General features: G+C 39.0%; 1 protein-coding gene across 2 annotated transcripts in view; it reads right to left on the reverse strand.

Annotated features, from left to right (window-relative positions):
• Positions 1-24532, reverse strand: part of LOC142626111 (actin-related protein 2/3 complex subunit 4) — a 52644-nt gene extending 28112 nt beyond the window's left edge. The window contains exons 1-4 of one of the 2 annotated variants that reach the window (XM_075799898.1): positions 24142-24532; positions 23966-24031; positions 4535-4587; positions 1970-1997 (exon numbers count right to left, since the gene is read on the reverse strand). In XM_075799898.1, the coding sequence (XP_075656013.1) occupies positions 1970-1997; positions 4535-4587; positions 23966-24031; positions 24142-24144 (150 nt within the window). In that variant the 5' untranslated portion in view covers positions 24145-24532. The remainder of the gene's footprint in view (positions 1-1969; positions 1998-4534; positions 4588-23965; positions 24032-24141) is intronic. The other variant, XM_075799899.1, reaches the window with a different exon arrangement.
• Positions 24533-26529: the final 1997 nt, after the last annotated feature.

Below are 26529 nucleotides of genomic sequence, written 5' to 3' on the forward strand. Positions count from 1 at the left end.
TGTCTATTCTCGACATAGAGGATATCCCAGAATCTTTGAACCACGTGAAAGAAGCACCCTCTAACGGTAGATCAACAAAGTAATTGCTCTCTATAAAGTTTGAAAAAACAAACATAGCTGGGCTAAAAGACTCCCAACCAAGTCTCTCACTCGGGTATCTAATAATGTTAAAAGTCACCTACCAAGCACCATGCCATGGTCCACCTATCATGCACCCTTGACAACTCCTCCCACAAAGTGGCCCTCTAACCATCATCATTAGGGCCATACACACCTGTACAAGCCCAAACAAAACCATTCACCACCCTTATCAATAAGAAATTGACAGAAAGTTGTCCAACCATAACATCCATTTCATCAAAAATCCTCTTATCCCAAATCAGCAAGACCCCTCCTGAAGATTGGACCGCATCCAACACCACCCAATCGATAGAAGACGCTTTTGTTTCTTGGAAACAAACAATGTCACACTTCCACTCTTTAAAAAAATTCTCAAAAACCTCTCCCCTCCAGGGATTGTTGAGCACCCTCACATTCCAAGACAATAGACGTGAATTCATTTAAAATAACCAACACCCCCCCCCCCAACAACCTTAGAAGAAACTTTATTCCTGCTCCTAGAGGATAAACCATCATAATTAACAAAAGAAATCAGCCCCTTAAGCTCTCTAAGACCTCGTGTCCTTGGGTGAACAATTCGCTTTGCCACCTCATCATTGGTCACCTTGAGACATTCCAATTCAAGAAGACGAAATAGAGCCAGACATTGAGCTTTATGTTTCACAATTGGAAAACCCACCATATTACAAAAAAATTTCATCAACTGGGACACCCAATTCGAATGTGGCCCAATTTCTGTCACCTGAGTTCCCTCTATAGTTCTCATAGAGTTCCCTCTAAAATTCCCCAACAGAATCCACTGACCTCTGCTGCGTCGTATCATCATGGTGGCTACACCTCTATTCACTGCTCACACCAAAAGCTTCTTCATGATCTTCCCTTTCCCCAAACTCAGCTTCCACCCCATTACCCAAGTCTAAAAGAGGAGAAAATCGATTTTGAACCACCCATGTATGCCGACAAAGGATCGGCGACACATCTTTCAGAATCGAAGACTCAATCGCCGCCATCACCGAGCTAACCACCATCTCTCGGTAAACTGAGAGTTTCGGTTAACTATTCCATGGGTTACCTTGGCATCAGAGCCCGTGACCACTGAAAATTCAGCCTTGACGAAATCGAGATTAACCGCAGCAAAGCTACACCTTGACACCGAGTCTTTTCTGGTCTCTGGAGCACCAAAAGCTCTCATCGGCAACTTCCCTTCACCACTTGAACTCTCACCTACCTATCTCACTAGTAGCATCAGACCCCAAGACTCACTCTAGCCCAGCTGATTCTCTATAGGCTTCTAAACTTGAGACCCCAACACATACAAAGGCTAGGCCACAATATCAGAAACTTACAAAAGATAAGAGTTTATGCCTTTCATATGAGAACCTATTTTGACTTTTATGAATGTGACATGACATTAGGTAGGAAAGTTATATGGTGAACCAAGAACGGCAAACTGTGAGATGAAAATAATGACTTCAGATAAGAGACATCTATGATTAGAGAATCATCACCTTCTGTTGTCTTCCCTACTGCCAAAGAATAAAAGATGAAAATATCACAAAAAAATAATTCTCCTCAACATTAATTCTTTTCAATACAAGAACCAACAACAAAAAACCACATCTTAAAGTTTCTAGCAAAGGAGTTTAAAGTTAAAACTTACTTAAGTTCCTCAAACATGAAGGGTTACATAGAGATCAATGAAACAGTTTCAACAAAATCTATGGACTGCTAACAGCACTGCTAATCACTTAAAACATACCGTCAATTCAACATAAAACAACAATTAAAAAGGAAAAAGGAAAAAGGGAAAAAGACACAGAAAATTTAATGTCAACAACATTGTTCTTACAGGATTTAGGAGAAGTTCCGGACTGGTCCTGCAAACAGAGAGAAGATTAAAAACCTTAGATGTAACATACCATAATAAACATGAAGAGCAAACCAAACCAAATCAATCAATGCAGGGCAAATACATATATAGGCACACAGCATGCCCTCACACACATATATAGTAAATATGCATTTTTTGTACCCTCCAATTTTTAAAGTGTAACAATTTAGACCCCTCTATCTATTTTTCCATTCACATCTTGCTTATGTGACTAACATAATGGTGAGGTACCCCATATTTAGGGCGCACATACACACACATGGTAAATTGATACAAGAAGCACAAAGATATTTTTATTTTAATTTTGGTCTTATTCAATTTTGAAGTCAATTGTAATTTTTATTGGTCAATTACATTTTATTTTAAGCCCCAGTATTTAATTAGGTTTATTAGTATTTTTATAAATTCAAGGGTATTTTTGTGAAACAATAATTAGGATTCCCGAGCTAATTGTAAAACTTTAAATATGCTGAAAATGTTCTTGTAGTAAGCAACACATACCAACAATTTGCGATAGCATTAGCACAAAACAATGAAGCTAAAACCTCATACTATGATGGAAGGAGGCCTGGCTACCTCGGATTAGTCACAGATTTCTGCTCTCTTTCTTATTGTTTTTGTTTTTGATTCTAAAATTATGGGAGGTTCCATGTTTTTCTTTGTCGAAGGAGGTACTTTTTATTTATTACGTATTCTCGAAAAAGGCTAAGATTCTTCACGCTTTGTCACTTTGGGGAAGGAGAGTGCCAAGAGGCTGTTGTTTAATGTGAAAGAGTTGGCATCTAAACAATCACCTGTGCAGTTTTCCAAATCATTTAAGGAAGGAAATAAGATTTTTATTATTCAGTTGGGGTCCAATGCTCATGGAAATTTTTTGCTTATTTCTAAACTCATTCATGGACAATGTAAAGGATCCATAGTGATAGCAGAAGGAAAATTGGGGAGAGGATGGGGCAGATTTGGTCTTCACCTAAGGAGACATTAGAATATTATCTTCTCCAACAGGGACATTCTGGAATCAGAAAGGGTGAACTCAAGCATCCTACTGTGGCAGTGCAATAGGGGTGGCAGAAAAACAACAGAATTGTGAATAAAGGGAAGGAGAAAATTTGGGAATTTCAAGACCCACCAAGTGTGTCTGTAACCTATTGAAAAAAGTGTTTTCTATTATACCAGCAATATGGCTTCAACTCACAAGGCAGGACCAAATTCTGAAGCAAATAGTTACAGGAGTCAAATTTGAACTAGAGAAATGTCCCAAGTCCTGAATAATTTGCTTCAGAAACTCAGTTTTCCAGTTAACTCAAATAATTAGCTTAAGGTAAGCAATGCTTCCATGATTCTGTAAAGGCAAATAGAATGCTAAAAAGATCTGCAACCGTCTAGGCAATGTTTACTTTCTATGTATTTTTCATCTGTTGCCAACTTGCCAATAGCTAAACATTTCCTAATTACAAACATCAGTGTAGTCAAAGGCGTTTCAGGCGAGCGCCTAGGCACTCAGGCGAGGCAAGGCGGCATAAAAGTGCCTCAAGGTCAATGAGGGGAGGCGCCTTTAGTGAGGCAAGCACCTCTGTCGACTAGTCGCTCACTTTGAACAGTTTTTCCAGGTGTTAGGCGAGAGCCTCCGTTGCCTTTATTTTCTTTCCGTTGCTTTTGTTTTCTTTCTGGTGCAGAGGACTTGGTTTCATTAAAAACAAGATGACTGGCTTTTTTTTTTCATAACTCAATTTTGTCTTTTAGTAACATTAGTGGGGTTTGAGTTGGCAACCACTAATGTTTAATAAAAAGCACATCAGACTTCAGTTTTTTAGAACCATAAATAAATAATAAAATATAATATAAGTACATGGACCTTCCAGCCACTACAACAGTTGCCCAACAGTACCCTACCTCAGCAAGTTTTATTTCTACTCTTAAATTTTATAACATTATTTTATTCCTATTTCCTACATGTAATTTTAATTTAAAAAGCTCTCTTTTTTACTCTTACTTCTCATTCTCCGGACCTCTTTTCTCTCTTTTCTTTTTTGTTTTTGTCTTTCCTTTTTTCTACTCCTTCTTACTCAGAGCAGCTCTCTCTGTTCTTTTCTTTCCCACGTAGCTCCCCTCTGTCCGTTTTTTTACCCTCTACTCCCTAATAGCAACTCTCCTCTTTTTATTTTTATTCCTATACTCTTTCTCTTCTTCTTCTTTTTTTGAGCTCTATTGGATTCAACACAAAAACTGGTTTTATAGACTAATTCCTATGCATTAGGAACAAAGTAAGAGAGGCTTGATTATAATTTTCAGTACATTAATACATATGATTTAAGCTCTATATGTGTAAAAAAACTATATTTAATATTTAGCGCCTTGCTTCACTCAGGCTAGCGCCTTTTTGGCGCCTCGCCTTGGGCGATACAAGGCCTTAGCGCCTCAAGGTCGCCTAACGCCTTTGACTACCTTGACAAACATAACCTATTCTAAAAGGAGCAGAACAAGAAAAAGTATTTAAGATTAAATGGAAACAAAAGAACATACTTTAGTTCAACCTCTGGCTTGTTATGCCTTTCAACTTCTTGACAAGGGAAGTTCTGCAACCACCATTTAGACAGAGTTAAGATCAATCAGACATTAAATTCATGTTAAAGAGAATTGGGTTAAAGAAAAAGGTTTACAAGGCCCAAAGCATTAAATTCAAGAAAGCATGTTCCCATGAATCAAGGAAAACTATCACTATCTGTTTTTTTTTTTAAATACAGTAATTTATTGAAAAAGAGTGGAGTATACCGGAGACCACCAATCATGTTTATAGAGTACAATGATCAATAAAATCTAAAAGAGACGAAAAAGAAAAGAAACCCAACAAAGGCAGCCACCAAACAAGGAAGTAACAAAAGACATCTTCAGTTCTATGATAGTTCTTTCACGGTCTTCAAAACTTCGTGATGCAGGGCATTTCAAGTTGTTGCATCCAAATCCCTATTGTAACTACTTAGTTAGTTAGTTAGTTCGATGATTGCTTAAGCATTAGCCAATAGGATTTAGACATTTGTCAAGCATCTAGAAGGCTGCCAATGCCTAACAACTAGTATAAGTACTAGATTGTAGTTACTTTGAGATTAGTTTTGAATGCAATTACATAGATTAGCCTAGTGCTATTTTCGTTTTTTTATATAGGTAATAAAATTTTAATTCAAAAATGTTGAACATCATGTTCATGATGGTGAACATTCTGATCAAGAAAAGATACAAGAAGTACAAAAACTTAATCTAAAAGAGTACAAGAATTCAAAAATGGAAATATAATTCGTAAAACCCCAAACATACACCCATTGAAACAAAGTACCGAGGAGAAGAGCTTTTAAGAGATCTAAGGGTCACTCATTGTCTTCAAAGATGCGTGTACTACATTCCTTCCAAACCAACAACATTAAACATGTTAGGACCATATTCCACATGGTTGACAGGTACTTTCCAAACTAGTTTCTCCAAGCAAAGTAGAGAGCCAACTGTCTTCGACATTACCCACTAAATTTTGAATACCTCGAAAATTGCACTCTGTAATATATGAGAAAACGTGTAGTGGAGTAGAAGATAATCCACAGATTCCTCATCACAACTACATAAACAACGTCCATTAACCAAGGACTGACCTCTCTTAACTAAATTATCAATGGTGAGTATCTCATTCCTAGCTTTTGTCCATAAAATAAAGACACTCGTTTAGGCTCCTTTGCATACCAAATACACTCCCAAGGAAAAACCTCAGTAAGAGGACCAGACAACTTATAGTAAGAACGCACATCAAACACCCTCGTCTTAGACAACTTCCAAGTTAAATTATCATCCCCCTCACCCCTTGGCATAAAGGAATAAAGAAACTCAACTAAAGAACAAACATTTTCCTGCTCCCAATCCTAAGGAGCTCGACAGAATTGAAAACTCCAGCTCCTACTTCCTCCTTCTAAAGTAGATACAATGAGGTCAGAAATCCAAGCTTCTTCAAACAAAGAACAAGCAAACAGATCAAGAAAAAACTCCTTTAAAGGAGTAAGCCTGCACCAAGGATCATGCTAGAAACTAATACGACGACCCTCCCCCACATTATACACTATTTTTCCAAAGAACTTCTCTGCTCCTCTAATGCCTTTCCATAACCCACACCCATTAGTACCTCTAACAATTTTAGTGCACCAGCCTCCTCTAACCTCACCATACTTGTTTGCTATAAACTCATGCCATAACCTGTTACTTTCCTTCCCAAAACTCCATATTCACTTACCATTTATAGATTGGTTAAACAAACCAACCCTTTGGATCCCCAAACCACCATCCTCCAATGGCAAACAAACCTCCTCCCAAGCAACCAAAGGACATTTATAAACATACGTAGAGGCTCCCTAAAGGAAATTCCTTTGAATACTTTCTAGTCTAGCTGCCACTGCTTGGGGAATAGTAAACAGGGATAAAAAACATAGGTGGGAAGACTAGAGATAGTACTCTTTAATAAAGTAAGCCTACCACCTTTCGACAGATATAGGCGTTTCCAACCAAAGAGCCACCTTTCCATCTTTCTATGATAGGGTTCCATATCGATGAATCCTTATAATAGGCCCCAAGCGACATGCCCAAATAAGTCATGGGCAAGTTACCCACCTTGCAGCAAAAAGCACGGGCCAAGACATTCAAATTCCCAACCTCACCCATCGGCAAAATCTCACTCTTACCAACATTGACTCTCAAGTCTATAATAGCTTCGAAGAAAATCAATACCATCTGTATGTATAATAACTATTCTCTAGAAGCATCACAAAACAACAAAGAAAACCTCCATGTCTATGAGACCCTGCTTGAAAACCACAAAAAAAACCACCATCTTCTGTTCTCTTCAACAAACTGCTCAACACTTGCATAATCAAGAAAAATAACAATGGAGACAAGGGATCCCCTTGGCAAATAGTCAAATACAATGAAAACTACCAAAAAAAAACCCACAGGAGACCCATTCACAAGACTTGAGAATCTAACTGTAGAAATAAAAGCCCTAATCCATCTCCTCCACCTCACCCCAAAACCCATCCTTTCCATAAGATAAAATAAGGCATTCCAGTTCACATGGTCATAAGCCTTCTCAATGTCCAGCTTAACAATAACATCGGGGATGCCACTCTTCAATCTACTATCCAAGCATTCATTGGCAATTAGAACCTAATCTAGGATTTGTCTCCCTCCAACAAAAGAATTCTATGAAGCAAATATCAACTTATCCAAGAGATATCAACCAATCCAAAACCTCATGAAGTCTATGTGCCAACACTTTAGTCAAAAGTTTATAAAGGCTACCCGTAAGACTTATGGGACGAAAGTCTATAATATTGATTGCAATGACCTTCTTGGAGATCAAACATAGAAGAGTGGCATTGAGAGACTTCTGAGGACCCTTTTGCTTATAACCCAAGGATAATACATGGAAGGCAAATTCCTATTCTGGAGCCAAGGGATCATAAGCAAAAGTGGGAATCCAACTTCAAGGTTGAGTTACCTTACCTGAGTTTTATGGTAGCTTAAATCATGAAGAATTCGTGGACTAGCTTAACCAAGTGGAAAGAATCTCCAATTTTATGAGGTATTAAACTACAAGAAGGTGAAATTGGTAGCAAATAAACTCAAGGGCAGGGCATTTGTTTGGCGGAAGCAATTGCAAGTAAAGAGTGAGAATGGAAAAAGGGAACATACAAGAATGGTTCAAAATGTCGTGACAATTACAAAAGAAATTCCTACCTTTTAACTACATGCAAACTTGCATAGGAAGTCATTGCAATATGAAGCCTCAAGAAACAAGTACCAGCAAGTGCAAGTCCTTGGCAACAATCTTGGCCAAATAAGAATGATTATTGGCAGACCAAGAAGGACAAAGGAAATGCATCAAAGTGTTTTTCTATTAATGTAGTACCTGGTTTATCAAATGCAGCCATTACATGCAAACATAGCACAAGCAATGGAATTTCAAATGTTACAATTGTGGAGGACAAGTCTATGAAGCCTCTAACAAGTGGAAGTTAGCCATGCACACATAAAGAAAATCCTTGATGATGGAAGGGATTGAAGAAGAAGGTATAACTCTGATCTTTGATAATACCTTTTTTTTTTATATAAGTAATAAGAATCATATTAATCATGAAGAAAAAGCGAAAACAGAAAAAACAAGGTGTTCATGACGGTGAACACAAGAATCAACAACAAAAAACAACAAAGATATGAAAAGCAACTTAAGGGGCTATACTAAGGGAAGTAAGAAACTCCAGAGTAGAAGAACAATTTGAAGAACCCTAGCACCTAGCCCAATCAAAAAGAGTACTCTGGCAGAGAGCTTGTAACTGAACAAGCGATTTTTCTTTAGCCTCAAAAGAGTGCCAATTTCTTTCCATCCAAATAATCCACATCAAATAGCCAGGAACCATATTCCATATGTCCGAAGAAAATTTCCCCAGCCAATTACTCCAACAAAACACCAAACTCTCCACTGAACCTAGCATGACCCATTGGATATTGAAAACTTGTAACATTTGCACCCACAAAGAATGAGCTACAGGACAATGTAAAAGAAGATGGTCCACAAATTCCTAATTACAGCAGCACATAGAGCACCTATTCACCAAAGGGAGAACCCGGAGCATCAAATTATCCAAGGTAAGTATCCGACCATGAGCTGTAGTCCACATGAAAAAAGCCACCATTTTATGAACCTTGACTTTCCAAATCCCCTTGGTGCGGACACGAGATATAGGCCCCCAATTATACACACGTATGGGAGGAAGAACAAAAAGAAGACGGCCCAACCTGTGGCCTTATGGATGGAGCCTATTAGTTATTGGGCTTGAGATTAAGCAAGCTCGAACATTTAATAATTAGGGTTTTGTGTTGTTAGGGTTTTGTGTTATAGCTATTTAAACACTTTTTTGATTATTGTAACACAGCTTTTGAGAAATATAAAAAAACGTTTGTTTTCTTTTTACACTGGTGCCGACTCCAGTTTGCTTGGTGCTGATTCCAAGCAGCCCTTAGGTGCTAACTCCTAGGGTTTACTCTATCATTTTTCTTCTCTATTATACTATTGTGGTTTTCCTACGTCAGTTTTGGTATCAGAGCAGATTTCCGGTCCGTTCAACACAACCGTAGACAACCACGTCAAAGCAAAACCATCAAAAACAAAAGAGCAAGCAAACAATGACAGTACCTTTCAAGTTTTTTCCCCATGAAATTTTAAACAAGCCCAAGCCAGCCCCTGCAATCCGTGTATTCCCCCAAGCCCCACATGAGTTTCTCACCCCCAAACCAACAGAGAAGCCAGCGGCGCCTCCCAAGCCGGTGACCACCATCCGTGCCCACCTCTAATCTCAGAACCCACAGCCCACAAAAAAAAAAAAAAAAAAAAAAAAAAAAAAACCACAAAAGACCCAGCCACCAACACCCACAAAATCAAAAAAAAAAAAAGAGAAGGAGAAGCAGAGACCCATGGACCCAGCACTACACCCATTGCCGCGAAGCCCAACCACCATCAGCCACCGCGAAGCCCAACAGCCACCACAGCCACCAACTGCCGTGAAGCCCAACCATCACCAGCCACCAGCCGCCAGCCACCGCGAAACCCAGCACTTCACCAACCGCCGCGAAGCCCAACCGTCACCGCTGCTGAGGACTTCGACCACCGCCGATGCCCAGGCCGAGACGAACAGCCTCCAGCTCCGGCGACTCCAGTCGCCGCCTCCGTCGATGGCTCCAGCCGATGACTCCACTGTTTTTTATTCTTCCTCTTTTAGTTTCTTTTGTTTCTAGTAGCTTCCTTAGAACGTTCAGCGTTATGTTTGGGAGTTGGGTTAGCAGAGACTTGATTTAAGCTACAGCTATTTTATTGTATTTCAAAAAAAAAAAAAACTATTGCCGTTGTACCACGTTGGGCTTTAATTGTTCTCACAGTTCCTCGGTCAAGTCAATTCATTACTTGAAGGCATCGTGGCTACCTAATGCAATACGTGGAGCCACTGACTAGGGTACAATTCTGACTCTATTTTTTTGGTGGATTCAATTTTATCTCATTAAAAAATATTATCTTTATGTTTTTTATGTGCATATCCCACCATACTCCATTATCCTATCCAATTTGTGCTCAGATTAATCGTTTTACTGTTTGTGTCCTCTTTTAGTACCCACTCTAAAATTCTAAAAAAAAAAAAAAAAAAAACAATTTCTTTGAAATATCTTATTCTTTTTGTGGAGCTTCTTGGAATTTGATGTTTATTTGGGCTATCTCGTAATACTGTGAACACTGTCACTATTTGTCTGCAATTCCTTCCTTTGATTCATCGATCTAGTCTCTACATGCACTTTGCTTGACCTTTAATTTTACATTGAGAATTGATTACTTGAATTTTTGGGAATCTCAACTGCATTCATAAATATTGTGTTGCATGCATCTACGTAGTGGTCGCGTCATGTCAAACCCTGAACATCAATCCACTTCCGAATCTAGGCCATCTTTAGAGCAGACCATAGGAGACCTAGCTAAGAGTGTCCGCGATTTGCTGGATAGAGTAGAGCGAATTGAAACATCTCAAAGAGAGACCACTAACCATGAAGGAGATAACATGCATGGGCAATATAATAATGGTCACTTTAATAGAGCTCCACACTTTGAACCTGATCACTATAATCACTATGGTCCTAGGGATTATGATGATAGGATGTCTAAGGAAAGGATAGAAGCACCCACCTTTGATGGCTGCCTTGACCCATGGGTTTTTACTGATTGGTTACGTCAAATGGAGAAATTCTTTGACTATTACCATTGGGCTGAGAATAGGAAGGTGAGGTATGCTAGGATGAAGTTAATTGGGAGAGCTGATCTTTTCTGGGAGGACCTTGAGGAAACCCTTAGGCGACGACGTGAGCCCCCCATTATTGATTGGATGGAGATGAAGGACGCCCTCTCGAGGAATTATCTTCCTCCAACTTATAGGAGCTCTCTCCTTGAAGAATGGGATCGCCTAAGGCAAGGCACTGCTCCTGTGACCGAATACATAGAGAAATTCAAGGAATTCCAAAGGCGAATTCGAATAGTTAAGGAAGAGGTTGTCACACTCAATAGGTTCAAGAAAGGTTTAAATGCTAACCTACTAGGCGAGATTATCACCCGAGGAGTCACCACTTAAGAGAAGCCTATGACCTTGCTAGGAATTGTGAGTTAGCATCCAAATCTATCTTTTGGCGACGTTCTGAGCTTCGAAGCATTCCTCCCAACCCTCAACCGTTTGGTAGCAAACCTAAACTTACCTTACCCCCTAAGGTTAACCCCAATAGCATCCCGATACAAAAAGAGGACAAGGGAAAAGGTGTGATCAATGAGCCCTCAAGACTAGGCTCTTGCCTCCAATGCTTCAAATGCAATGGGATTGGACATGTCGCAGCTAGATGTCCCTCTAGGACCCTTGTCATTCAAGAGGATGATGAAAAGGTAGAAAATGTTGATGAGCTAGTGTATGACCCAAATGCTGAAGAAGTCCAAGATGTTGAGGCCAAATGGGAAGATGATCCCAGCTACCTCACGTGCATTAGAGCCATCTCTCCTCAGGTTGATGATTCCAAGGCTGTTTTTGGTGTCCCTAGAGTGAATGTGGTGAGGTGTGCTTTGACAGAACAAAGGGAAACTGATGATTGGCGAAGAAGTGCCATCTTCCAGACTTACACTAAGTGTGGAGATAAAACGTGCAAGGTTATTATAGATAGTGGGAGTTGCATTAATGCGGTGTCCTCTAACGTTGTTTCCCGCCTAGGCTTGAAATTGATCCCACACCCTAACCCATATAAAGTTTCTTGGGTGGATACTTCCTCCATAGCCATAAAAGAAAGATGTGTTGTCCCACTTCAATTCCTCACCTACAAGGCAGAAATATGGTGTGACGTAATTCCCATGGATGTAGGGCATATTATCTTAGGTAGACCTTGGCTTTATGATTTGGATGTTACCCTTCATGGGCGATCCAATTCTTGCTCATTCATGTTTGGAGGCAAGAAGATTGTGCTTAATCCCTTGAAACCCAAGCCAATCGACATGAGCAAGAAGCCAGAAGTACCGAGAGCGAAAGGTCTAAACATCATAAGCCCAAAGGCATTTGAAAGGGTAGTAGTACAGGAATCCATTGTGTTTGTCTTAGTTGCTAGGGAACTTCATGGAGAGACCTGTAAGGAGCAACCTGAGGAAGTGAGGTCTGTGCTCCAAGAATTTAAGGATGTTTTCCCTGAGGAACTCCCCGATCATTTACCGTCCATGCGTGATATCCAACACGCCATAGATTTTGTGCCCGGAGCGACCCTACCTAACTTGCCCCATTATCGGATGAGCCCTGCAGAACATGCCGAGTTGCAAAGGCAAGTGGAAGAACTATTGAGGAAGGGTTTTGTTCGTGAGAGCATGAGCCCTTGTGCAATCCCTGCACTCTTAACTCCAAAGAAAGATGGGACTTGGAGGATGTGTGTTGATAGTCGTGTCATCAACAAGATCACTGTGAAGTATCGTTTTCCTATCCCTCGATTGGATGACATGTTGGATATGATGGCTGGAGCAACGATCTTCTCCAAGATAGATTTGAAAAGTGGCTATCACCAAATTAGGGTTCGTCCTGGTGATGAGTGGAAAACTGCCTTCAAGACGAAAGATGGCTTATATGAGTGGATGGTTATGCCTTTTGGATTGTCCAATGCTCCTAGTACCTTTATGAGAGTAATGACTCAAGTGCTTAAGCCTTTTATGGGAAAATTCCTGGTTGTGTACTTTGATGATATCCTCATTTATAGTAAGTCTAGGGAGCAACACTTAGACCACCTAACTCAAGTTTGTGCAACCCTTAGGAAGGAGAGTTTATATGGTAATCTCAAGAAGTGCTCTTTCTTTACAGATAAAGTTGTTTTCCTAGGTTTCATAGTGTCATTTGAAGGAGTTTCTGCCGACCCCCAGAAGGTTCAAGCCATTATGGATTGGCCCGAGCCTAGAACTATACATGAGGTTCGAAGCTTTCATGGGCTCGCTTCCTTTTATCGCCGATTCATCAAAGGATTTAGTACCATTATGTCCCCCATCACTGACTATTTGAAACATGGGGAGTTTACTTGGACAAAGGCTGCTACTAAGGCCTTCAAGGAGGTGAAACAGAAGATGACTGAGGCACCTGTCATGCGTCTCCCTGATTTCACCAAGCCTTTTGAAGTGGAATGTGATGCCTCAGGTATTGGCATAGGGGAGTACTTAGCCGCAGCGTCACCCAATTGCCTATTTCAAAGGTGAGAAGTTGAATGATGCTAAGCAGAAGTACTCCACGTATGACAAAGAATTTTATGCCATTGTACGAGCTCTTTGGCATTGGCGTCATTACTTGTTGTCTCGAGAGTTTATTATCTACTCTGATCATGAAACTTTGCGTTATCTCAATTCCCAAAAGAAGCTAAATTTTAGGCACGGTAGTTGGGTTGAATTTCTGCAACGCTACTACTTTGTGGTGAAACATAGAGCGGGAGTCGAGAATAAAGTGGCCGATGCACCGAGTCGAAGAGTGTCTTTGCTATCAGTCATGAGTGTTAAGGTCACTGGGTTTGAACAACTTAAGGATGACTATCAATCATGCCAAGATTTTGGGGAGCTCTACACTAGCCTAAGTAATGCTTCACATCCCGTCTTGGATGATTATACCCTTCAAGATGGTTACTTGTTCAAAGCCAACAAGTTGTGTATCCCTCGGTCGTCGGAGAGATTTTCTAGTTTGGGAGATACATGCGGGAGGCCTTGGGGCAGTCATTTTGGCCGAGATAAGACAATTGAGGAGGTGGAACGTCAATTCTATTAGCCTCGGTCTTAAGAGGGGCGTTGCTAAGATAGTTGGTCGTGTCGTACATGTCAACTAGCCAAACATCGCAAGCAAAACACCGGGTCCGTACACGCCTTTACCTCGTGCCGGATCGCCCGTGGCGAGACGTGAGTATGGACTTTGTGCTAGGTTTGCCCCGCACCTTTAGGAAGCATGATTCTATCCTAGTAGTTGTTGATCGCTTCTCTAAGATGGCTCATTTCCTACCATGTTCTAAGACTTCGACGCTTCTAAAATTGCAAAGCTTTACTTTGATGAGATTGTCAAGCTTTATGGTCTCCCCAAAACCATAGTGTCGATAGGGATGTTCGCTCTACGAGTTATTTTGGAAGACCTTGTGGCATTTAGTAGGCACCAAATTGAAATTTTCCACGGCATTTCATCCTCAAACCGATGGTCAAACTTCGAGGTGGTTAATCGTAGCCTAGGGAACCTCCTTCGGTGTCTAGTGGGTGAAGCCAATCGAATTGGGATTCAATTCTTCCTATAGCCCAACTGGCATATAATAGCTGTGTCAATAGGTCTATAGGCGTTAGTCCTTTTGAGGTTGTGCATGGATATACGCCTAGGAAGCCCTTAGATCTTTTGCCCATGTCCCCACATGTTAGGATTTCTGAATCTGCTGAGGCATTCGCACGACATGTTCATGATTTGCATATTGAGATTCACAAAAAAATTCAGGTAAGTAATTCTCAATATAAAATTCATGTTGATACTCATCGGCGTCATGCAGAGTTTCAGGTAGGAGATTATGTCATGATTCGGATCCGACCTGAACGGTTTCCCTCTGGGACCGTTAAGAAATTGCAGGCTCGTAGTGCCGGTCCGTTCAAGGTATTGAAACGAATGGGCCCAAATGCATATGTCATTGACCTCCCTCATGATTATGGTATTAGCTCCTCCTTTAATATTGAGGATCTAGTTGCTTATAAATGCCCTACAGCTATTCCTGATACTCCTTTTGATGAGCCTTTACTTAATCCTATTGATGACCCTATGCCTACCCCTTTACCCTTAAATTTGCCCTATGCACATAAAGAATCTATTGATGCTATTTTAGATGAGCAAATTGTTTCTACTAGGGATGGAGGAGTTCACCGTTTCCTAGTTCGGTGGCGCGGGCGACCAGATTCCGATTGCACATGGATTACTAGAGATGAGCTACAACACCGGATCCCGACTTTCGGAGTACTATCAGAGCTCTTCAGCTTTCCACTCGATGGGGTCGAGTTCCTCTCACCCGGGGGGAGTTGGTGCGGACACGAGATATAGGCCCCCAATTATACACACGTATGGGAGGAAAAACAAAAAGAAGACGGCCCAACCTGTGGCCTTATGGATGGAGCCTATTAGTTATTGGGCTTGAGATTAAGCAAGCCCGAACATTTAATAATTAGGGTTTTGTGTTGTTAGGGTTTTGTGTTGTAGCTATTTAAACACTTTTTTGATTATTGTAACACAGCTTTTGAGAAATATAAAAAAACGTTTATTTTCTTTTTACACTGGTGCCGACTCCAGTTTGCTTGGTGCTGATTCCAAGCAGCCCTTAGGTGCTGACTCCTAGGGTTTACTCTATCATTTTTCTTCTCTATTATACTATTGTGGTTGTCCTACGTCACCCCTTCCAAGGGAAGCTAGAGAGAGAGGTACCCCTAATCTTATTATGAAAGGACCAAATATTGAACTTACCATTCCCATCAAGACACCAATGGGGACTATCACACCCAATGCCTCTCGAAATCCAAGACTGAATGAACTCCAGGAAAGAGAAGGCAGCTTCTAATTCCCTCTCATAAAAATTCCTATAAAATCTCAAGTTCCAAAATCTATTATTCCCACCCTCCTAATGACACAATACATTAGAAATGCAAGCTTCCTTGTCATTTGAGCACGGATATAACTAAGGATAGAGCATTTTAAGTAAAGTATCCCCAACCCACCTATCATGTTTAAAAAGAATGCAAGAGCCATCACCCACCATGAGGGCCAAATGTTTGGAGAACCTCTCCCAACCATCATTAATACCATGCCAAAGACTACACCCGTGGGCCCTTCTACAGACTTTAGTATTCCACCCCCCTTGATCCTCTCCATATTTGGTGGCAATAACCCTCCGCCAGAGATAAGTTCCTCTTGATTGAAATGAACTAACTTCCTAAACCCCAAGCCAACCATCTCTAAAGGTGAACACACCTTCTCCCAAGCCACTAAAGAATGTTTGAAACACTCCTCAGAAGATCCCCATAAAAAATCCCTCTGAATACACTCCAATCTGTCAGCCACAGCTCCAGGGATGGTAAATAAGGATAGGTCGTATGTAGGAAGACTAGAGAGGGTACTCTTCAAAAGGGTAAGTCTACCACCCTTAGACAAATATAGACGCTTCCAACCAGATAACTTCTTCTCCATCTTCTCCAAAATAGGATTCCAAATGGATGCAGTCTTGTACGGAGTACCTTGCAAGCACCCAAGGAAGATATGCTAATGAATGCACCTATGTATGATCAATATGAATTGATATTGATCATACATAGGTGCATTCATTTTACAAGTATAAAGTTCTACTTATCAAAAAAAAAAAAATGTATGATCAATATGAAGAAGAAGAAGTGAGTGGTAGCATATTGCCAATTGAAAGCAATAAAGAGACGGAATGCATTCAAGAACCCATCTGTGTATGATCAGTTAGAGTTTCAAGAAGGTGCTTAGGGTTCTAATCAATCAATAGCTTTCAAGATTGTGTTCTTTATGATAAGAAGACCATGAATGTTTGTCATCTCTTACTTGCAAGTGGAAGACCATGTCAACGTGATAGGCAAACCATCCATGGTAGAAGGTGTAGCACATATTATCTACAAGACGGTACAGCCCTACTACTTGCTAACAAAGAAGAGGAAAGTAAACCCCAAGCCAACGGTCAAGATGAAGGCTGGTTCAGTTGTGTGGGACTTCACTGTGCAGATGTAGCAGCCTTTGGTGTGCTACCAATAGCAACAAACTCATTATAAAAGGCAATTGCATCATCCTAGAAAGCTAGAAATTTATACAAAGCTTGTGGCAACCAAGAGCACTTAAGGTCAAGTGCCTCTTAAGAGGGAGGAGTCTTGAAGCCCTGTTGCATCCCAATCCTCTTGTTACTAGTTAGTTAGTTAGTTAGATGATCGCTTAAGCATTAGCCAATAGGATTTAGACACTTGTCAAGCATTAGAGGTTGCCAATGCCAAACAACTAGTATAAGAACCAAATTGTAGTTGCTTTGTGATTAGTTTTGAATGCAATTACATAGATTAGCTTAGTGCTATTTTCAAGAGATGGATTTCTCTTAAGAAGATTTTGTCACACCTTGTTCCCTGTTCTAAGCAACTCTCATTTCCCTTAATCAATTCTAAGCCTAAACAACAGCCCCATTAGAATCCTTGTACGTGGAAGAAGTAGATGCTCATATAAAGAAAGAAGAGGATTTATCATTATTAACAAACATCTTGCAAGTTCCAAATAAAGAAATGGAGAATAACAGGTGGCTTAGAAGTAGTAGTTACGAGGATATGGTGTCACAAGTAGTTTTTAACAATCTTGAATCAAAGAATCAAGACTAGCCCCAACCACAAAAATTATTTTGCTTCAAGAAAGGAGGTGAAGTTAGAGATTCAATAAAAGTGCTTAGTGTTCTTAATTAATCACTTTCAAGATTATGTTCTTTATGATGTGACAACCATGGATGGTTGCCATCTCTTACTTGGGTGTGAAAGATCATGTCCATATCAAACCACTCCGGGTGGAAGGAGCAACACATTCAACTTATACAAGAAAGGAGATTGTTACACATTGCAACCAAAGAAGGGGAAAGCTAGCCACAAACCAATGGTCAAAATGAAGAAGGTTGGATGCAAGAACATCTACATGGCTGCTTACACTTGCAGCCTTGACACAAAGCAACAACAATCCTTAATCTTTGGCCGAGAATGCAAATCAGTGGAACTACTAGATCATATGCACATCTCCAAAAGTTTCAATGTGCATCACTTGCTGGCGCTGCCGTATCATGCACCAGATCAGCTTACAAATAGCCACACTTGAGGACAAGTGTGTTCCAAAGAGGGACAATCCTTATGCAGTTCATTTTTAAAGCTAGCTATTTACTAAGGCCTATGTTGTATGATAAGTAGTTTCATTTACTTATAACTGAAAGTTAGTTAGTTGATAAGATTGTTAGTGATAAGTGCAATAACTTATCAATTAGTTCAAGAATTTTGTTAGGCTATGGCCAATCAAATGGCAGCCACATGGTAGGTTCTTGTAACCAAATCAACAGCTTGCTTATGTAACTAGAAATAGGCAAGGCTGCCCTTATTGTAACTAGCTGAATTTGAATCCAAGAAATCTCTACCTGTGAGGTATTATTCGAGAGTGTCTCTTGTAGAGCTAGTACATTCTTTCTTTTCTCTAAGCAACTTAGCTTTTTAAAACAACCTTCCTTTTCACCAATTTCCTCCATCACTTCAAGCATTCCACTCACACCATAAGCAACACAAAGCAATGAGCAACTGCTTCCCAAATCCTTCTATTCCAATGGCGCCCAAACCAACCTTGCCAAGAAGCTAGCACATCCAATACTCTTAAAGGCATAACCCACTGAACACCAAACAAGACAAAAACCATATTCCACAAGTCTGTAGTGAAGCAAAAGTTGATCCACAGACTCTCTAGAGTTTTTACACATATAACACCACCGTATAGCAAAACTATCACTATCTGTTTAACAAAGGCAAGGATATAAGGAGCCAAAATCAATGACAAAACAAGGTTAAACCTCAAAATATATTCCTAAAATACCTTGTGTAAACAAATGTTCTGATACTACCAGTAATAAAGACATCAAACTATCAGAGTAGCCATCAATTATGGCTAATCTGGGATACTAGTGCTTATGAGTTTTAGTACAAATGGTCTCAAATGAAAAATAAATAAATAATGCAAATGTGAAATGTAGCCTTCATATCTTAATCTTGTTAATATACCCCATCGATTTTTTATACAAAAGTCAATTTTATGGTATGATATCATGCACCTAAGTACACCTGTCCGCCTCTTTACAAATTCTAGGAAGTAGAAAATTCACTCAGAACCCTTCTCCATATACAGCTCATCCTCATCAAGCAAGAATGAGATCACTAGGGAGGGCAAAAAAAGTAAAGTTCTAGTTCACAACATACCCTTCATGCAAGAGTATCAATTTAAATGAAGTAGATGAGGAAGATGATGAGGGCTACAAATCTTGTGATGACAATGATAATGGCCTTGTGCTTAGAGAGGATGATGGTTATATACTTTTAGGATTGCAATGCATTGCTTTTAAAAGGCATAGAAATGATTGCTTAATAGTCTAGAGCTTTTTAGCCTTTGCATTTTGGGGTATATTGTGATTCAATCATGTATTTCATGTATTCATTTTGATCTTTTTTTTTTTAATGACGTGGAACCTCACCAAGGCAGGTGACCTACAAGAGGGAACAACAAAATCTAATTTAGAACACCAAGGGCAGATCCAGTATAGCTTGGGTTTTGAAGAATTAGGGTTAGGTTTTGGTGGGGAATAGGCTAGAAAATAATAGGGACTAAGGGTTTTCAAAGGGGACAAGGATTAATAGGGGGCTGTTTGGTTTTAGTGTTTTCATCACCCAATACTCAGTTTTTATCACTCAGTTTTCAAATTTTGTGGGTCCCACAGCAAGGTGGTTTGTTTGGATTAGTTTCCTAACTTAATTTCCATAACTCAGTTCTCAGAAAAACTGAGTTTGAGTTATGAAAATTAAAAACAATTTTTTGATGTTTTCAAGTTTAAAGAATTGAGTTTCAGTGGCATATTTGTAAAACTAAGCAAATAAGCGAGACCCATGTATTGACTTGTCTAATCACAATGAACGTTCAGTTGGCCTCAAATCAATCTCTCTAACCGGTGCTCTCCCCTTATCTGCTTCTTTTTTTTTTCTTCTAACTCTCCACCGAACCTCCACTGCTCCTCCATAAACCACCAATTGCCGCTACCACAAGCCACCACCACAAACTCTCAGTTCAAGCTCAACCAAGGAAGGGTCCAAAATCCTAAAATCTTCCTTCGCCATTAATTGAACCAGCGGGTCTCTGATCTAAAGATTTATGAGTTTGGATTTGCTATGTTTGTGGGTTTGAGTTTCCGGTGTTGGTGAGGGAGTCGCAATTTTGAGTTTTCGATCTATGTTGATGGGTTTGAATTTTTTATTGTGGTTGTGGTTTGAGGCTTGGGCTATGATGGAGGTGGGTTTGTATGGATGTTGGTGCGTCTGGCTGATGGTTGGATTTTGTTTGGCTGTTGGTGGTGGTGTTGTTGATGGTGGATGATGCTGCTGGATTTGCTATTGATGGTGGCCAATTCTGCCATCACCACCACAGTTGCCCACCGACCCTCCAAAGTTGTCCACATCTGCCCACCATCGCCACCAATCACCAACAATGAGCCGAAAGAAAATATCAAGATCTAGGTTTGATTTGGGTGTGGTGTTTGAAAAATGAAGTTTGATTTGGGTTTGGTGTTTCTAAATAAAAGATTTTTGTTTTGGGTTTTGGGGTTTGTTTCAAAATGGGATTTGATTTGGGTTTGGTGTTTCCAAATTTGGGGCCATGGCTAGAGCTTGCTTTTGAGTTTCTTTATTAGTGGGTTGCTTTTGGGTTTTACACATTGTTGGTAGGTTTCTTTGTTTTGATTGTGAGTTTGAGTTTTCTTTTGGAAAATCCATACAAAAATGGAAGAAAAGAAAGTCCGAACTGAAGAAATGAAAGAGGCTTGAAATGAAGAAATCATTGAAGAGAAGGAAGAGAAGGGGCACGCGGGTAGGCAACTACCCGTTCTGACCCAACACAGTAAATGGGTCCCACCATTTTATACATAATGCACCAATCCACAAAATCCAATCTCCTCAATCTTAAATTATCTCCCGTTAGGATCTTATTCCAAGCTACACACCAAACAAAAAAAGAAACTCGCCTAGGGGCCTTTACTCTCCAAATAGCATTCTAAGGAAAGACAGTTGAGGGAGAATCTCTTAATTTTTTATAATACGACCGGATGTCAAAAGCCTCATTAGGCTTCAATAACCATCTCATCCGGTCTCCAACATCCATAGGAGAGGTAATGGCACCCGGTATACGAAGAAACTGCAGCCCTTCATTTATCTCCCAATCATTAAAAAATCTACTAAAACGAACATTCCAAAATCTTCTCTCCTCCGCCCCCTTCCTAGGCAAAGAAGCTTCAACAGAAACCTCCTTATCAATGGCAATACCATACAGCCTTGGAAATACCAACTGAAAAGGTTGATCCTCATACCACCCATCCTGCCAAAACCTCACTCTATTCCCCAACCCAACAACAAACTGACAATTTTTGCTGAAATTCTCTCATCCCATGCGAATATTTCTCCACAAACCACACCCATGAACTCCCCTACCCAGCTTTGAGGTCCATCCCCCCCATTCTTCCCCATATTTTAAAGCTACCACCCTCCTCCATAACCGACCCTCTTCCTTCCCAAAGAGCCACAACTATTTCTCCAATAATGCCTTATTAAAGGTAGTAAGTTTCCTTATCCCTAAGCCACCTTTGGCTATAGGCGCACAAACTTTATCCCATCCTACCAAATGAATCTTGCTATCACCCCATAAGAAATCTCTTTGCAACTTTTCAATTTTATTAGCCACATGAGTAGGAATTGTGAATAACGATAGGAAGTAAGTTGGAAGACTAGATAGCGTACTCTTGAGTAATATCAATCGACCCCCCTTAGACAGGTACAACTTCTTCCACCCAACTAATTTCCGCTCAATTTTTTCCAAAATTGGATTCCAAATTGAAGGGGAATTATGAGAAGCCCCCAACAGTATGCCAAGATACGACATAGGCAAAGTTCCAACTCTGCAGCCCAAGATATCAGCCAGAGCATGCACATCAACAACCTCCCCTATTGGAACCATTTCACTCTTATGCACATTGACCTTCAAACCTGTTACCGCCTGAAAACTAAGTAACAGCAACTGAATATGAAGAATTTGCTCCACATCTGCATCACAAAAAAGGATGGTATCATCTGCAAATAATAGATGTGAAACACGTTCCCCTCCACTTACTTCTTCATTGTGAGATGGCTTATCAGTTATGGAGCTTTGTTTTTATAATTTTTGGCTTGTCTTGGGTTATTCCTAGATTGATCCCAAACTTGCTTTATGGATGGTGGAATTGGCTGGGGAAGCATTCTTCTCAGATCTGGAACTTAGTCTCGTTGTGCATCCTATGGTGTATTTGGAAGGAACTGAATCAAAGGACTTTAGAGGATTTGGATAGCTCCAGTGACCAGTTGCTTGCTTCTTTTAGTGGAACTCTTTTTGATTGGTCTCGGGAGTGGGGACTAACATCTAGTGATTCCCTCCCTTCTTTTCTTTACTCCCTTTTTCTCTGATAATTTCTTTATTGTTTGGTTTTCTCTTTTGTTTCTCTCTGTTTTCTTCTTCTTGTTTTTCTAGGTTTGCTCTATGTTTTTCATGCATAGAGTAGCCTTTCGTATATATATCATTCTTACTTATTAAAAAAAAAATATGAAACCAAACGAGTTTTATTTTGAGTGAGTGAAAAAATAGAGTTTGAGTAATAAGTTATGAGAATTGAGTTTGAGTTATGAAATTTGAGTAATGAGTTATGAGTAATAGATGATGCTCAATCCGACCTAGGGTTTTCAAATGAAACAAAGGTGAAAAACAAGATTTGGGTTGCTATGAACAGTAATGTGAATAGTAACCGTGAATAGAAAAATTAAAGAAAATACATAAATTCTAGGAATCACACCTAGACTTCCTAAGCATCACACCTAGGGTTCCTTGGGAAGGTTGCATCACACAAACCATAAAAGAAAGCATAGCTCTTAAATTTTGAAAACATTCATTAACAATCAACTCAATAGAAAGTACTACAACTCTTTAAATAGAAGACTAATACCTAATCCTAGTTGAACTAGGATTTCTTAAAACCCTAATAAGACTTGGACTCCTTAGGCTTTTTCTACTAAGCCCAACTAAATAACCAAACTTAAATAACACCCAAAAGAAGATCTAAGGGACTGTTGGCATAGCCCATTCCAGAGTATTATGAGATTACAAAATTGCCCTTGATACTTAAATCAAATAAAATATAATAAATCTATCTTCTCATTGCCTCCTGCATCTGTAGGAGCCTTTGGACCTACCCATGAGGAGTAAACTGAGTATTCGTTTTGATCATGGCTATCAAATATCATATTTGTGTATATTTTGGTGGACGAGAATAATATAAAATGTTATGTTTCAATTTTATATGATTAAATTAATACTTTATTGATAAGTTTTTATAATTAATAATTAATGTAAAATTCATTACATTATTTTCAAAATGTGCGCTTCACTTCAATCAAAAGCTCCAAAAGGCTTTTCCGCTTAAGAGCGCAGCCGATGCTTTACCAACATATCAATAAAACTGAATCTACCTTCAAGGTGATTTCAACTTTTGAATTTTTGACAGCTTTAGGACTCATTGCACTTTCCAGAGATGATCTGCATGGGCCCTTTTTTTTCCTGGTAATGTAGGGAGCCTTTCTAAAGAAGAGCACATAATCCCCTATGGTGTTGAGATGGGACAATATGTTCTATGTCACTTTTACTTCATTGTAGGATCACATTACGATAAGCTTATAAAATAAAGCAACTATAACAACCTAAGGAACACGCTAACCACATCTACTAATCTTATTCTCCAAAAGGACTAGTTAAGTTGCAATTGAGATTCCTCGTAATCACTTATAAACCCAAGATCCACCCAGTAAACACACAATGTGGGACTCAACACAAGCCGGCACAACACACGCTAAAAAAATAAATAAATAATCAATTTAAATCCGCACAATTTATGTAATACGTAGATAACACAAGACAGACCAAAGTTCAGAATTTGAAACGATAAATTTTTGTATAAAGCTAGAAGATCATTAGTAGTAACCTGGAGACACATGGCAGCCTCGAGAGTATTCCTTATGCACGTCAAGTACAACCGCAGCGTGTTCGCCTACATTATTAACAATTAGCTTAATTCAAGCTCAGAAAACAGAGGAATAATATTGAAATTTTCGGAAAGGAATGTTAAATTTTTGACAACAAAAATGTTTGGGCTTTTACCATTTTGTAAAATGCTTCTAATACTGTTTAGAAGCTATTTCTGGCTTGGCTATGGGTTTTGAGCTGTGATCTCGAAGAGTAAATGGAAATAGGAACAACCTATGGATTGGCTGTGGGCTGACCCGACTACAGCCCTCCGCTCTACCAACTGAGCTAAGGTCGGGCCGTTGATTCTGTAAGATAATAAAACCTTCACCTCAAGGGACCCGAATCGGATCTCTGTTGGGCAATCGGAGGCTCGGGTCTCCCTCCAAGGCCGAAATTAGGTTTGAACCGAAATGGAGCTTGGAGCGGGTGGTTATGGACGTTTCGCTGCAAAAAGAAGGGAAGAGAGAGAGAGAGAGAGAGAGAGAGAGGAAAACCGATTTTAATAGGGAATGGGGTTGCTGCCGTTGCTTTTCGTGAAACCCAAAACTTAATTATATTATTATTTTAATATTTTGTTCCACCTCTCTATTTATCTACTAGGCACTCAAAAACAATATTATGCTATATTATGCTTTTTATTTGATAATAATGATGTTTTTGGATACTACTTATTTTGCTGAAAACTAAAAATACTGTAACAAAATAATTTTTAAATGTGTGAATAGTATTATGAAACCCATTTTTAATGAAAGTTTTACTGAAAAAAAAGGTTTGTGGGTTCCGTGACCAATGCACGAGACCCACTGAAAAATCATAACTCATTTGGGAGGAGAGAATAGAATGGAAAGAAATGAAAAGAATAATTTTAGAATATTCTTTTCTTCCCTTGTTTGGGAGTTTTAATGGAGGGAAAGGAAAGTTCATTCTCATATTTGGGAGTTTAAGTGGAAGGGAATGGAATGAGTAGGAGGGAATACTCATTCCTCTCTATTCCCTTAAACCTCAAATTTTCATTTCTCTCGAAATTGAGAAGAATGGGAGGAAATGAAATTAGATTTAATGAATTTTTTACTAAAACTTCCACGCTCCTATATATTCAACTCTTTATTTTAAAATAGGGGTTTAATAGTAATATTGTCATAAAATGATTCTATTACATTCCCTCCATGTTACTCCCAAACAAGATTACTTACATTCCATTCATTTTCATTCCTTTATTTTAAAATATCCAATTAAGGTTACTTAATTCCATTTCATTCCATTCTTTTCCATTCTTTTCTCTTACTTAAATATATTTCATTCAATTCCATTCCATTCCCTTATGATCATTCCATTTTATTCCATTATCTTCCCTTATGAACTCTCAAACAGAGCCTAAAGGAAGCTGAAACACACTTCTCAACAAAAAAAAAACAAAAAAAAAAAAAACACAGACACAAACACGAACGCAGACACGTGCTTTTCAACACTATTCAAATGGGTACTAAGTTACATTTTCACATTCCTAATAATTACTAATCACTAACTCATGCGATGCACGGGATAGTTAAAGCCAAAAACCTTTACATGGGAATAAAGTTGAAACTAATAACCTGTAATAAACTGGATTACTTGAAAAAACAAAATCCAAAATGAAAATTTTAAGAAGAAAAGAGAGGTACATATATATATATATATATATATATATATATATATAAATCCATGCGAGGACTCTCTATTGCTTTCATGAGAAGAGAGCTATGTTTCCTGAAAACTGAAAAAGAAATAAAGAAAACACGATAAACAAATTGGAAGCAAAAAGTTTTTTAAAAAAAATGTTGAATTTGGCTTTGGGATGGTTCTAGGGTTTTTATTGTGCTTGGTTTTAGAGACATAAAGGAAACCAAAGTGAATTTGCATATGAAATGGCACATAACTATGCTCCATGAAATCCGAAGGCAATACTCTGCATAGCAGCACAGGCCTTAAATGGAACATTATCCCCTCTATAATAGCTCTAATATCTCGGTTTTGAAAACTGACCAACTATATAAAGTATAAGCTTTAAACCCCAAATATGTTCATAACAGATTAATGGTGAAGTATGTTTGGTATTTCATAGCAAAAGTGATTATCAACAGGATCTGAAATATTCAAATACAAATAAACTAACAAAAGAAATTCGAAAGATTTTTTTTTTCCTTCTCTTCTCTCATCTTGTTAGCCACCAAAAAGAAAGGGAAAATCATTTTTAATCTATATATGTGTACTATTACCACTTCTTCATTGAGGAATTTTATAAGTCATGTTATAAACTTATAGACAAACCTCCCTTAATAAAATTCTTGAACATCGCTAAAATCAATGCAATAAACTCTAATATAGGGGTAAGTTACAGACTAAGGGAAAGGCCGACTGGGGCCATATAATTACAAAAGAAAAGACCAACTGAAGCCATCTGGTTACAGATGTAAAAACCGACTAGGGTAATACAAGTGTAGAGAAATGCCATCTAATTACAATTACTGGGCTATAAAGATG

The sequence above is a fragment of the Castanea sativa genome, chromosome 2 (genome assembly GCF_040712315.1).
Source record: "Castanea sativa cultivar Marrone di Chiusa Pesio chromosome 2, ASM4071231v1".
NCBI classification, from domain to species: domain Eukaryota; kingdom Viridiplantae; phylum Streptophyta; class Magnoliopsida; order Fagales; family Fagaceae; genus Castanea; species Castanea sativa.